The sequence below is a fragment of the Prunus avium genome, chromosome 7 (genome assembly GCF_965620075.1).
Source record: "Prunus avium chromosome 7, drPruAviu1.hap1.1, whole genome shotgun sequence".
Classification (NCBI taxonomy): Eukaryota; Viridiplantae; Streptophyta; class Magnoliopsida; order Rosales; family Rosaceae; genus Prunus; species Prunus avium.
The window spans coordinates 28,699,891-28,712,116 of NC_142290.1; the positions used below are offsets into that span (position 1 = coordinate 28,699,891).

Genomic DNA, 12,226 nt, shown 5'->3' on the forward strand with positions numbered 1-12,226 from the left:
AATAAGAACTTACCTGCCCATATATAATGCACTCACTATGGAATGCTTGCTTAATAAAACAAGAAATTATGAGATGAGGATAGGGCCTATTAACAGTCTCTGGGCCAGACTGTGACCTCGCTGACACGTGGAGAATGGGCTGAATGATCGCCACGTGTCGTGGACAATAGTAGTAGCACCAAAGTTTATGTACGTTGTGGTCACCAGAATTTAGGGTTGGAGAGGAGCTGTGAGAATTGAGCCTGAAATAAAAATCATAATTTGTTTAAAGACAAATAAAGGCGCGGATCGGCGAGTCTTCTTGTATTTTTCGTTTCTTGTCTTTTCTATTAGCAGCTTCGACTTTGGCCCCATCCTTTTGGACTAATTCCAAACAGGGCATCCAAATATACTATTTTTCCAAAAACTCCACGCCTTTTGTGTCTTTTTTTCTTTTTTCATTCATGCCCCGTGTTGGTCTCCTTTTTCTTTTGTAAATTAATGAACATTTTTGCGTACGGATGCATATATTTTTTTTTTAAGAAGTAAATATACATCTCCATATCCTCTTCTGTTAAAAAAATAAATAAATTATTAAAGCTGTTTCACCACTTATCATCATCACAATCATCTTTGAATTTTTCCTATGGGTTAGTCACATAAATTCTTATATTTGTAATATTGTAGTATATTTGTATATCATATTTACTTTAATTTTTATAGATATTTTTGTATTACTTGAGTATCGCTAGTGTTGCTCGACTTATCAGTTACTTACTTTAACTAATTTCATTTATATATAAATAATTAACTTTCATTTTTTATTTAAACAACTATTTTTCATTTTGGTTATTTCTACGGTTTAACATTGTATATACTCATATATCAGTTTTTGTTATAGTTGAAGAATATAAACTCTTACATACGAAACTTGATTCAGTAAAATAATATATAATGGGTGATTCTACTAATAATAGAATCGACTATTGGATCATGAGTATTACACTAATATTATATGTATACATAAAGGCAAAGACATCAAACGGTGAAACATTAAAAAACCTAAAAAATGCCATTGATTAGATAAGATGATAAGATACAACAAATTTATATATAATAAAATTAAAATGATAATACATGTATCATTTAAATAAAATAATTAAAAACAAAACAAAAAACACAAAGCCCACTTTCTCAATGTGCCACTTATCCCACTTATCCCACTTATCCCACTCCACCACCACCATCTACCTTTTTTTTTTTTTTTTTCTCCATTTGTTTTAAGGGTAATGCTACACTTACCACATTTTGATCCCACATTTCTATACTACATGATGTGGCATGTCCATATCATATGTCACATCAATTAAATGAATGAAATGTATTTTAATAAATAAAATTAGAAAAACAAAACTAATATTTTACATGATGTGGTATGTACACATCAGCTACCACATCATGTGGTATAAAAATGTGATAAGACTAATATTATTCTTGTTTTTATAATTAATGCTAATATAAAAAATACATAAAAATTAAAAATGTATATCAATTTTTCAATAAAAGCCAATTGGCATGCGCATGAGCGCGTGGCAAGAGGCTAGTTTGTGTGACGCTCGCTCATGCGAATAGGCTAGTTTGTATAAATAATTACATTTGATAAAAAGAAGTTGGAGTAGTGTCAATTTTTAAAACTCACCTCTCATCTGGGCAACAACACAATTATGAAAAATACAGGGGTCTAAAAAAGGAAACCAGTTAACAAATTAATTTTTTCCGCCGTGTTCCCTCCACATCTATCCGAAACTAAAAATTCCCTCCCTTCCCTCGTTTTCTGCTAGCTCTTCCCCTAACCCCTTAACCCACTTTCCCTCTCTAACCCTCACTTTCTCTCTCTAACCCCTCTCTTTCTCTCTCTACCCACTCCGGATCCCATTTCGCCTCCCTATAAACCCTAAACCTCCTCCTCCTGCCCTCTCTCTCCGATTCTCTCGGTTCCCCAAACCCTAAAGATCTGTCTCTCCTTCACCGATCGTCTTTGGCAATCGGAAACGGCCGATAGTTCGAGCCGGTCGATCCCTCCATGTCCGGCTGCGCTCGAGCTCCCAACCGCCAACCAACGCCGGCGACGGCGGCCACCGCCGGCGGCACCCAGATCCTGCCGCCGCTGAGGCGTCACCTCGCGTTTGAGTCGACGAAGCCGCAGCCCTTCCCTCCGGACAATTACCATCGATTTGCTGGAGGTGCTCGCAGAGCTGGTGACCAAGAACCTGAAGCTATTCATGTTCGATCTCCTGTGAGTTAATGCCATTTCACGCATATCTGCGTGTCTATCTCGCTGCGTTGCTTTGTTTTGGGGAATTGTGTTGTAATTGCTTGAGGATTTGATAATTGTGGTGAGGAAGATGGTTAGATGCTTTCAGAGTGCTTGTCTGGATTTTTGGCTGAAGTGTTGGTTTGTGTGTTTAGGGTTTTTATGAGATTGGTATCAATTTGTAATAAGAAAATTGTGATTAGCTCATCAGTGCTATTTTGTAGGTAATAAACCCCTATTCTTCACTTAACGCTAAGGTACTGATTGTTAAGATATTTAATTTGGTGGTACTTTATTTATCAACATATTGCAATTTTGTAAGTTAAGCTAACAATAATAAAATCGTAAGTTTAGCTCAAAATGCAACTTGTCAAAGTGAAGAATTGGGAATGTTCGTGATGAGGGAAAAACTGAGATGTGGATATCTGATGCGGTGCTTGTGTTTCACATTATACTCCGTTTCCTAATCTGCTAAGAAGTTACGGGTGTGACTCTAGGTTTTCGAGTTGTAGTATTGGCTCCTTTCTGGAATCAATTGTTGCTCATGAGATGTGGTGATTTCTTGAGAAGATTGCATAATGCTTATCTGTTATATGTTTAGAACTTGAAAACAGGTGCATTTGTGCTCTGTGTGTTTGCAGTGATTCTATCCTTATGAGAGAGAAAGACATATCATATATGTCTGTTTAGTAATCTTAACTTACTTTTTATTTATTTAAAAAGAATAACTCCTTATTGCTTTGCCCATTTACCTTGATGTTACTGTCAACTATGCTTAGTGGCAAGAAATTCTTCCCATTTCAACCTTGTGGTTACATCCTTCACCCTCCAACTCAGCTGAATTGATTTGCAATTTTTATCTCATTGATACCCTTCATTATCTAATAGATCCACCATAGTTGTGCATTTTAACTAGCATGGTTTCTAACTTGCCTTGTGCCTATTGTTAATGATAACTCTTCAACTTTGCTGGTGTTTTCAGCAACTTACACGGAAGGATAATAATGAAGCTGAGTACAGTGATTGGACTAGCAGTCCTGGATATACTAATGTCGTTCAGAGTCCCCTTCAGACTCCCGTGTCTACAAAAGGGGGAAGGATAAACAATAGGTCAAAGGCTTCAAAGGGCAATAGATCCGGGCCTCAGACACCTGTGTCAAATGCTGGTGGGAAATTTTCTTATCTCTTCGGTTTTTCTTGCTTGACTTTCATCATTTCTTTGGCCTAACTCAAACAAATCACCAAGATAAGCTTCAATAAAAGTTTAGTCTGTAGGGTGCACATCATTTTTTTTAAGAAAAAAATTCATTTGGATTATGGGGACCAAACTTTCTTCTCTGTGGCTTTGATTTGTCTTAAACTCTTGACTATATTGTTATACAGATAAATGGATTTTTCTTAATCTAATTGGATACTTTCGGTCAATATGCAGGCTCCCCTTCTCCTCTTACTCCTGCTGGCAGCTGTCGGTATGACAGTTCTCTAGGTAATCCTTGAATGAGTTCTTTTTTTCTTTTTATACTGCCAGTTCTTACGGCTGTCAAATGATGTCACTATGAGATAACTGTACTCAAACTTTCCAGGTCTGTTGACAAAGAAATTCATCAATTTGATTAAGCATGCAGAGGATGGAATTCTTGATCTAAACAAAGCAGCAGAAACTTTGGAGGTAACCATTTTCTGCCGTTATACATACATATGAACGCATATATTATCTGTGTTTGGGTCTGTACTGATTGAAAGGTTTGCAAATGAAACAGGTTCAGAAGAGGCGGATATATGACATTACAAACGTCTTGGAAGGCATAGGTCTAATTGAAAAGAAGCTCAAGAACAGAATACGTTGGAAGTAATCTTTGATTGTTTATTCCAAAATTTCCTTTCTTGTGTCTAAATTCAATTCAAGCTCTAATAAAATTTGGAACACATGGGAACTTACACAAGGATGTCTTAAATGATTGATTAGGGGATTTGATGCTTCAAGGCCAGGGGAGTTGGATGGTGATCTCTCTATACTACAGGTATTTAAATGTTGCAAGCTCTTGTCATGCAAAGACCAGGAGCTTATTTATTTATCCATGTTTGTTGTCTTTTGAATCATCATGAGTAAGCTTCTTCTGTAGTAATTATAGATCCGCAGTTTTAGCTGTCTACATTGCTGTGAAATCCATGGTGCTAAAAGGAAACAATGAAAATTTAGTGGCTTTTCCAAGAGAGATGGACTTTCTAAGTTGTGGCTTTGTCTTGCAGGCAGAAGTTGAAAACTTATCCTTAAAAGAGCGCACATTAGATGACCAAATAAGGTTTATGCCATTGATCTTCTTTCTGAAATCAATTTTACTATCTTCAAACTATTGGAAGATGCTGATGCTTTTGTACTTTTGCAGAGAGATGCAGGAAAAGTTGAGGGATTTGAGTGAAGATGAAAACAACCGAAAGTAAAATCTTCTTGTTCATCAATATTTCTGATTCTTTTCTTGTTCCCTTGTTTTGTTTATATTATTAATTACTTGCTTCTGTGTATACTCGTACGTTTTTATGGTACCTTCAACTTGTACTCTAGGTGGCTGTTTGTCACTGAAGAAGACATTAAAGCCCTACCCTGCTTCCACGTGAGTATTGTGCATCACTTCTAACTCTTTGTTCTATGATGGTTTAGTGGTTTCCATTAAACTACTCGTGCCTTTTCTTTTCCAGAATGAAACCCTCATAGCAATTAAAGCTCCACATGGAACCACCTTGGAAGTCCCAGATCCTGATGAAGTAAGTCAAGAACCTATATTTGTATCGGAAGGCACATGCTCTATTTTCCTTTTCACATTGGCACAATATTGATTCTCCTTCAATATACACCAGGCAGTTGACTATCCACAAAGGAGATACAGGATCATACTTAGAAGTACAATGGGACCCATTGATGTCTACCTTGTCAGGTATTGTTTCCTTCTTTTTGTGGATGAAATAACTACATACATTTATGGTCTTTCTTCAATCTGAATAGGACCTGCTTGTTTTGCATGTTTAATGGGATATCCTGTTGTTTTCATTTATTTCTTTATCTGTGTTTTTTACTTGATTTTAGTCAATTTGAGGAGAAGTTTGAGGATATAAATGGCGCTGAGCCACCTGTGAGTTTCCCAATTGCTTCTGGTTCTGGGTCCAACGAACACCCAACAACAGAAGTGGTCACTGTGGAGAGCAGTGGAAAGGAAATTGAACCTTGGGCGCAACAGGCTGATCAAACATGCTCTGATATTAACGCTTCTCAGGAGTTTGCTGGGGGAATGATGAAGATTGTCCCCTCTGATGTTGATGTAAGTATAGTTATTTTGGCCAATTTCTTTTGTTAAGTAATTGAAAAACAAAAAAAGAAAGCATAATTTCAAGACTGAAAGTTGACTATCAAGGATAAGAAATCAGTCAGCCTACGGATTTTAGCTATATACTTGCAACCTTTTTCAGATAAATACAGCATATGGAGTTCCATATGCTCGTGTAGAAGTATTTTCAAAACCATGAATATTCTCAACAATGTATATGTTTATAATTTGGTAAATCAAATGTCTGGCGGACAATATGTGGATTCTGGTTGAATACCTTTTTGTTACTGTTGCAGAATGATGCAGACTACTGGCTCTTGTCTGATGCTGAAGTTAGCATTACAGATATGTGGAGAACAGATTGTATCCTTTTTCAAAGATGTTCCTCTTTTTGCTTTTCACCCTTGCTACTCTTTCAGTTCTTTTCTCATTGACAATTATTATCTAACTGTGGGAGTAATCAGTTCCTTCACCATGACAATTATAGCTGGTGTTGGATGGAATGGGGCAGACATTCTACACTCCGACTTTGGAGTTTCTGATGTTAGTATAACAAGGCCACAAACTCCCCCATCTGGGATTGCTGAAATTCCACCTCATGCTGTTAACTTCTCTCAAAGGTGAATTGTGTGACTAGCTATCTGTAGAAATTTCATGTATCTACCCCATTGGAGGCTCCCATCTCTGTCGATTATTGCATGGAGATGCCAAGTAGTTGCTTGATAAATGAATACCGGCGAAGCTTGTGGAAGAAGCTGATGGATGACAAGCTGGGAATTATTGTTATACTGTACAGTTCAGTATGTCTTTGACCCCTGTTGTAGGAATAAAGAGTTGATCATAAAACTTTATAATTGGCGGATGTTCAGCAAGGATTGATTATTGAGGATGACGGATGAAATAATCGTAGGCTAAGCTACATACGGGAGGAAGTAATGCTGAATCTAAAGGCATAATCTAGAGTTGTATAATGCATGCTCATTGTTTAATGCATGCATACCATGGGATTCTGTTTGGAATCCTTGTCTGTAAATTCTGTGATTTTAAACATGTTGCAGGACAGGCTTGCTAGGTATTGTCAAGGCATCCAAGATTTCTAGCCCTGAGTTCAATCTTATTTATTTTCTTGCGAATTGTTGTTGACACCATTTTTATTGAATACGTCACTTTTACTCGTTATGTTGCGTTTCATTCAAAACATTCTTTGTGAAAATTTCATCAAAACTTTTTTACTCTATTGTAGTTTGAACTTTGAGGATCTAAGATGTTGGTTTGTATCTCCGTTCTTTGTTAATTTCTTTAAATAATTTTTGGCCGTTAAAAAATTACGTAGAATAGGATGAAATAATATTGGTAATTTTGTCTCAGACAAAAATTACGTAGAATAGGATGAAAAATTCTTTGAATGTATAACATACTGAAAATAAATTTGAAGTTCTCGTTCTCTTCTTTCACAAGCAATAATCTCATGCAATCAGACAAGTAGCTAGAGATCTCATGCAATCAGGCAAGCAGGTTGAGAAAACAAGTAACAGTGCAGATGATTGACCCAAAATTCGAAACAAGTAACCTAACCAAAAGTCAATCTAATTTTCTTACGCTCCTCCTAAGGATGGCCATGCTTTAACTGATGGCGGGAAACGGATTGCGCGAACGAATTTTTAGGTGGGTGAGATTGTGCATCTCTTGGCTTACATAGACGAGAAGGATGACACCAGGTTTACTATGCAATACAAGTATAAGAAACTTGGGATCCTTAGGTTCCTCCTAAGTTGTTCTTCCTAAGTTTTTCGTGTCATTAGGGTTTTATAGTTTCCTTGATGTTTTAGGAATTAGTTACTTATTGGAAGAAGGTTTTTGAGATCCTTAATTTCTTTCTTCATAAGTTTTTCGTTTATTATATGATTTTCACTTTCCAAGTCGCAGGGCCATTAATTACCATGTACTATCTATGTTGTTTTGTTTGTTCATCTTTTCGCGTTGGGATTACTTTTTAATATGAGCAGGAAATTATTTTTGGGAAAATTATTTTTAATATGCGCAAGAAATTATTTAAACACACCTCTTCCCACTCTGTCTACCTCCCTCCCCCACCCCCAACTCATGCTAATTTTTTTAATGCTTTAATTAGGATATTCGACCAAAAAAATAATAATTAAGGGTGATAAAAAAAAATTAAAGCACACATGGGTGTATTAAATGAGTTGGCATGCCACATGATGTGGTTTATAATTGTGGTTTTCAAGTATCTTAGCAATCAAGTTTCCGAATACCTGGTTATATATAGGAGGCCATTGCCTGCTTGGATTTCATCAACTGTCTGTGCATTATTCTCAATCAAATTTTGGAAGAAGATGGCTGATATTCCTCAATACATGCTCACCCGACTAAGCGACCTTAAAATAGAGCCTCAACAAATCGTACACGACGTTGCCGAAATTACATTTTCTCAAAACGATATGACGACTGATAATCTCTATCTACAACAACATCTAGGCGACAACTTATGTGGCATACCTATTCATAAAACACGTAAAGTGTTTTTCATGGGACCCAACTCGCTTCAAACAAGAGAGATATATCTGACGTCGTCTCGAAACCATGGCCATGGTTTAACACGTGGCTGGAATCAGATTGTGAATCAGGAGATGTTCAAGGCCGGTGAGGTTGTGCGTATGTCTGCCTTCAGAGACCGCTTTGATATCCTCTGGATTCTTATGCATTATAAGTATCAGATGCATTTCTAGTTTGGCTAATACAAAAAATCGTGCCATTAAGGTTTTAGTTTCCCTTATTTGTCTGGTTTTCTATTGAATTATCAATATCAATAATATGCTTAATTAATATTATATTATTAATATGATGTTATGATGTTATGATCTTATGACGTTTTCACTTCCACACCACACGGTCATTAATCGACCATTTTTGTTAATTACCATGCATGCACTATGTGTTTGAGATCGTCTTTTTCACGTTGGAGGAGTATTTTCTAGGCCAACTTTGCTTTAAATTTTCCTAAAACAAAAAAACATCTGTTTTCTTTTTCTTTTTAGGCTCCAAAACATCGCGAAGAAACCAATTTTGACTTGCGTAAATAGAAATTGGATCAAGTCTGGTTCTTCCAAGAAGAAAGATACGCAAATTGTGCATGTGTAAACATAACATACTATTCTGGAAAAAAAAAAAAAAACCGTTAATTTTAAAAAAGAAAATAATTACTTAACGCGTGATATCAAAATTGCATGTAATAAATACAAATTTTTATTAGAATATATTATAGTCACTTGTTATTAGTTTGTTTTTATCTTCTTTCAATTATGATAATGGTAAAATAGGGACAAATGGGGGTATTTCTTATAGGGGTAATGCTAGGCTTGCCACATTTTTCGTACAACATTCATACAACCTCTCTAATAGAGGTGGAGCCCACCAATACAATGGGCCCCACCTCTATTAGAGAGATGGTATGAATGTGGTATGAAAAATGTGGTAAGTCTAGCATTTTCCTTCTTATAGTGTGATTTTGTAAAAACAAGTTGTCCCTTGCTGAGTATCAGTGAAAATACAAACATGCTAATCATACCACATTTATATACCATTTTGTGTACCACCTTTCTAATAAACACCTTTATTAAAGAGGTGATACATAAGTTGTGTGCAAACGTGGTATGTCTAGCATTGCTTGTGAAAATAGCTCGTCTAAAATCATGTTCACTGCCAGAACTAGCTCGTCCAAAATCCTGTTCATTGCCATAATTGTAATATTTATTATAGTCTAACAAAACTTAAATGGGTTAGTGGGTATTTTAACGGGTTTGACGGGTTAACTCGAAATCCACCCGTTTATTAAACTGGTCATAATGAGTTGACTTGAAAATTACCCAATTATTAATCGTGCGGGTTCGGGTTGTGTCTTTCCTGTGCGGATATCGAGTTGTATAACGGTTCGTATCAGAAATTGCCATCCCTAATTGCCACGCCTGCCTCAAAACCAATCAAAAAAGAAACGAAAAAGAAAAATTTGAGCACAATGCACAGGGGTCATAAGAGAGTGGACAATTACCCTTTGTAAAAAATTTGCTTTAAAAAAAAAATAAAAAACTAAAGAATGCATGATGACCTCTTCTGTTAATTTTCCTTTTCTGGGATTTTGCTTAGTGAGAATTGGTGTGGCATCTAGATGTGCAGATATGACAAACTAGTTTTTCATTTTTTGAATGTATAACATACTGAAAATAAATTTGAAGTGACTTTCTCGTTCTCTTCTTTAACAAGCAATAATCTCATGCAATCAGGCAAGTAGCTAGAGATCTCATGCAATCAGGCAAGCAGGTTGAGAAATCTAGTAACCACACAGATGATTGACCCGAAATTCGAAACGAGTAACCTAACCAGATGTCAATCTAATTTCCTTAGGTTCCTCCTAAGGATGGCCATGCTTTAACTGATGGCGGGAAACGGATTGCGCGAAAGAATTTCTAGGCCGGTGAGATTGTGCATCTCTGAGCTTACATAGACGAGAAGGATTACAAGTATAAGAAACTTGGGATCCTTGGGTTCCTCCTAAGTTGTTCTTCCTAAGTTTTTCGTGTCATTAGGGTTTTATAGTTTCCTTGATGTTTCAGGAATTTAGTTACTTATTGGAAGAAGGTTTTTGAGATCCTTAATTTCTTTCTTCATAAGTTTTTCGTTTATTATATGATTTTCACTTTCCAAGTCGCAGGGCCATTAATTACCATGTACTATCTATGTTGTTTTGTTTGTTCATCTTTTCGCGTTGGGATTACTTTTTAATATGAGCAGGAAATTATTTTTGGGAAAATTATTTTTAATATGCGCAAGAAATTATTTAAACACACCTCTTCCCACTCTGTCTACCTCCCTCCCCCACCCCCAACTCATGCTAATTTTTTTAATGCTTTAATTAGGATATTCGACCAAAAAAATAACAATTAAGGGTGATAAAAAAAAATTAAAGCACACATGGGTGTATTAAATGAGTTGGCATGCCACATGATGTGGTTTATAATTGTGGTTTTCAAGTATCTTAGCAATCAAGTTTCCGAATACCTGGTTATATATAGGAGGCCATTGCCTGCTTGGATTTCATCAACTGTCTGTGCATTATTCTCAATCAAATTTTGGAAGAAGATGGCTGATATTCCTCAATACATGCTCACCCGACTAAGCGACCTTAAAATAGAGCCTCAACAAATCGTACACGACGTTGCCGAAATTACATTTTCTCAAAACGATATGACGACTGATAATCTCTATCTACAACAACATCTAGGCGACAACTTATGTGGCATACCTATTCATAAAACACGTAAAGTGTTTTTCATGGGACCCAACTCGCTTCAAACAAGAGAGATATATCTGGCGTCGTCTCGAAACCATGGCCATGGTTTAACACGTGGCTGGAATCAGATTGTGAATCAGGAGATGTTCAAGGCCGGTGAGGTTGTGCGTATGTCTGCCTTCAGAGACCGCTTTGATATCCTCTGGATTCTTATGCATTATAAGTATCAGATGCATTTCTAGTTTGGCTAATACAAAAAATCGTGCCATTAAGGTTTTAGTTTCCCTTATTTGTCTGGTTTTCTATTGAATTATCAATATCAATAATATGCTTAATTAATATTATATTATTAATATGATGTTATGATGTTATGATGTTATGACGTTTTCACTTCCACACCACACGGTCATTAATCGACCATTTTTGTTAATTACCATGCATGCACTATGTGTTTGAGATCGTCTTTTTCACGTTGGAGGAGTATTTTCTAGGCCAACTTTGCTTTAAATTTTCCTAAAACAAAAAAACATCTGTTTTCTTTTTCTTTTTAGGCTCCAAAACATCGCGAAGAAACCAATTTTGACTTGCGTAAATAGAAATTGGATCAAGTCTGGTTCTTCCAAGAAGAAAGATACGCAAATTGTGCATGTGTAAACATAACATACTATTCTGGAAAAAAAAAAAAAACCGTTAATTTTAAAAAAGAAAATAATTACTTAACGCGTGATATCAAAATTGCATGTAATAAATACAAATTTTTATTAGAATATATTATAGTCACTTGTTATTAGTTTGTTTTTATCTTCTTTCAATTATGATAATGGTAAAATAGGGACAAATGGGGGTATTTCTTATAGGGGTAATGCTAGGCTTGCCACATTTTTCGTACCACATTCATACAACCTCTCTAATAGAGGTGGAGCCCACCAATACAATGGGCCCCACCTCTATTAGAGAGATGGTATGAATGTGGTATGAAAAATGTGGTAAGTCTAGCATTTTCCTTCTTATAGTGTGATTTTGTAAAAACAAGTTGTCCCTTGCTGAGTATCAGTGAAAATACAAACATGCTAATCATACCACATTTATATACCATTTTGTGTACCACCTTTCTAATAAACACCTTTATTAAAGAGGTGATACATAAGTTGTGTGCAAACGTGGTATGTCTAGCATTGCTTGTGAAAATAGCTCGTTTAAAATCATGTTCACTGCCAGAACTAGCTCGTCCAAAATCCTGTTCATTGCCATAATTGTAATATTTATTATAGTCTAACAAAACTTAAATGGGTTAGTGGGTATTTTAAC

The 12,226-nt window shown here is 35.9% G+C and overlaps 1 protein-coding gene across 1 annotated transcript; it reads left to right on the forward strand.

The window, feature by feature from the left end:
* Nucleotides 1-1,761: 1,761 nt before the first annotated feature.
* On the forward strand, nt 1,762-6,792 carry E2F3 (E2F transcription factor 3). Its single transcript, XM_021961191.2, has 14 exons — nt 1,762-2,275; nt 3,276-3,459; nt 3,726-3,779; nt 3,877-3,962; nt 4,054-4,142; nt 4,260-4,314; nt 4,544-4,596; nt 4,681-4,731; nt 4,857-4,905; nt 4,991-5,056; nt 5,150-5,226; nt 5,376-5,607; nt 5,910-5,976; nt 6,101-6,792. Exons 1-14 carry the CDS (start codon nt 2,063-2,065, stop codon nt 6,235-6,237), a joined length of 1,413 nt encoding a protein of 470 aa, XP_021816883.1. The 5' UTR covers nt 1,762-2,062; the 3' UTR covers nt 6,238-6,792.
* Nucleotides 6,793-12,226: the final 5,434 nt, after the last annotated feature.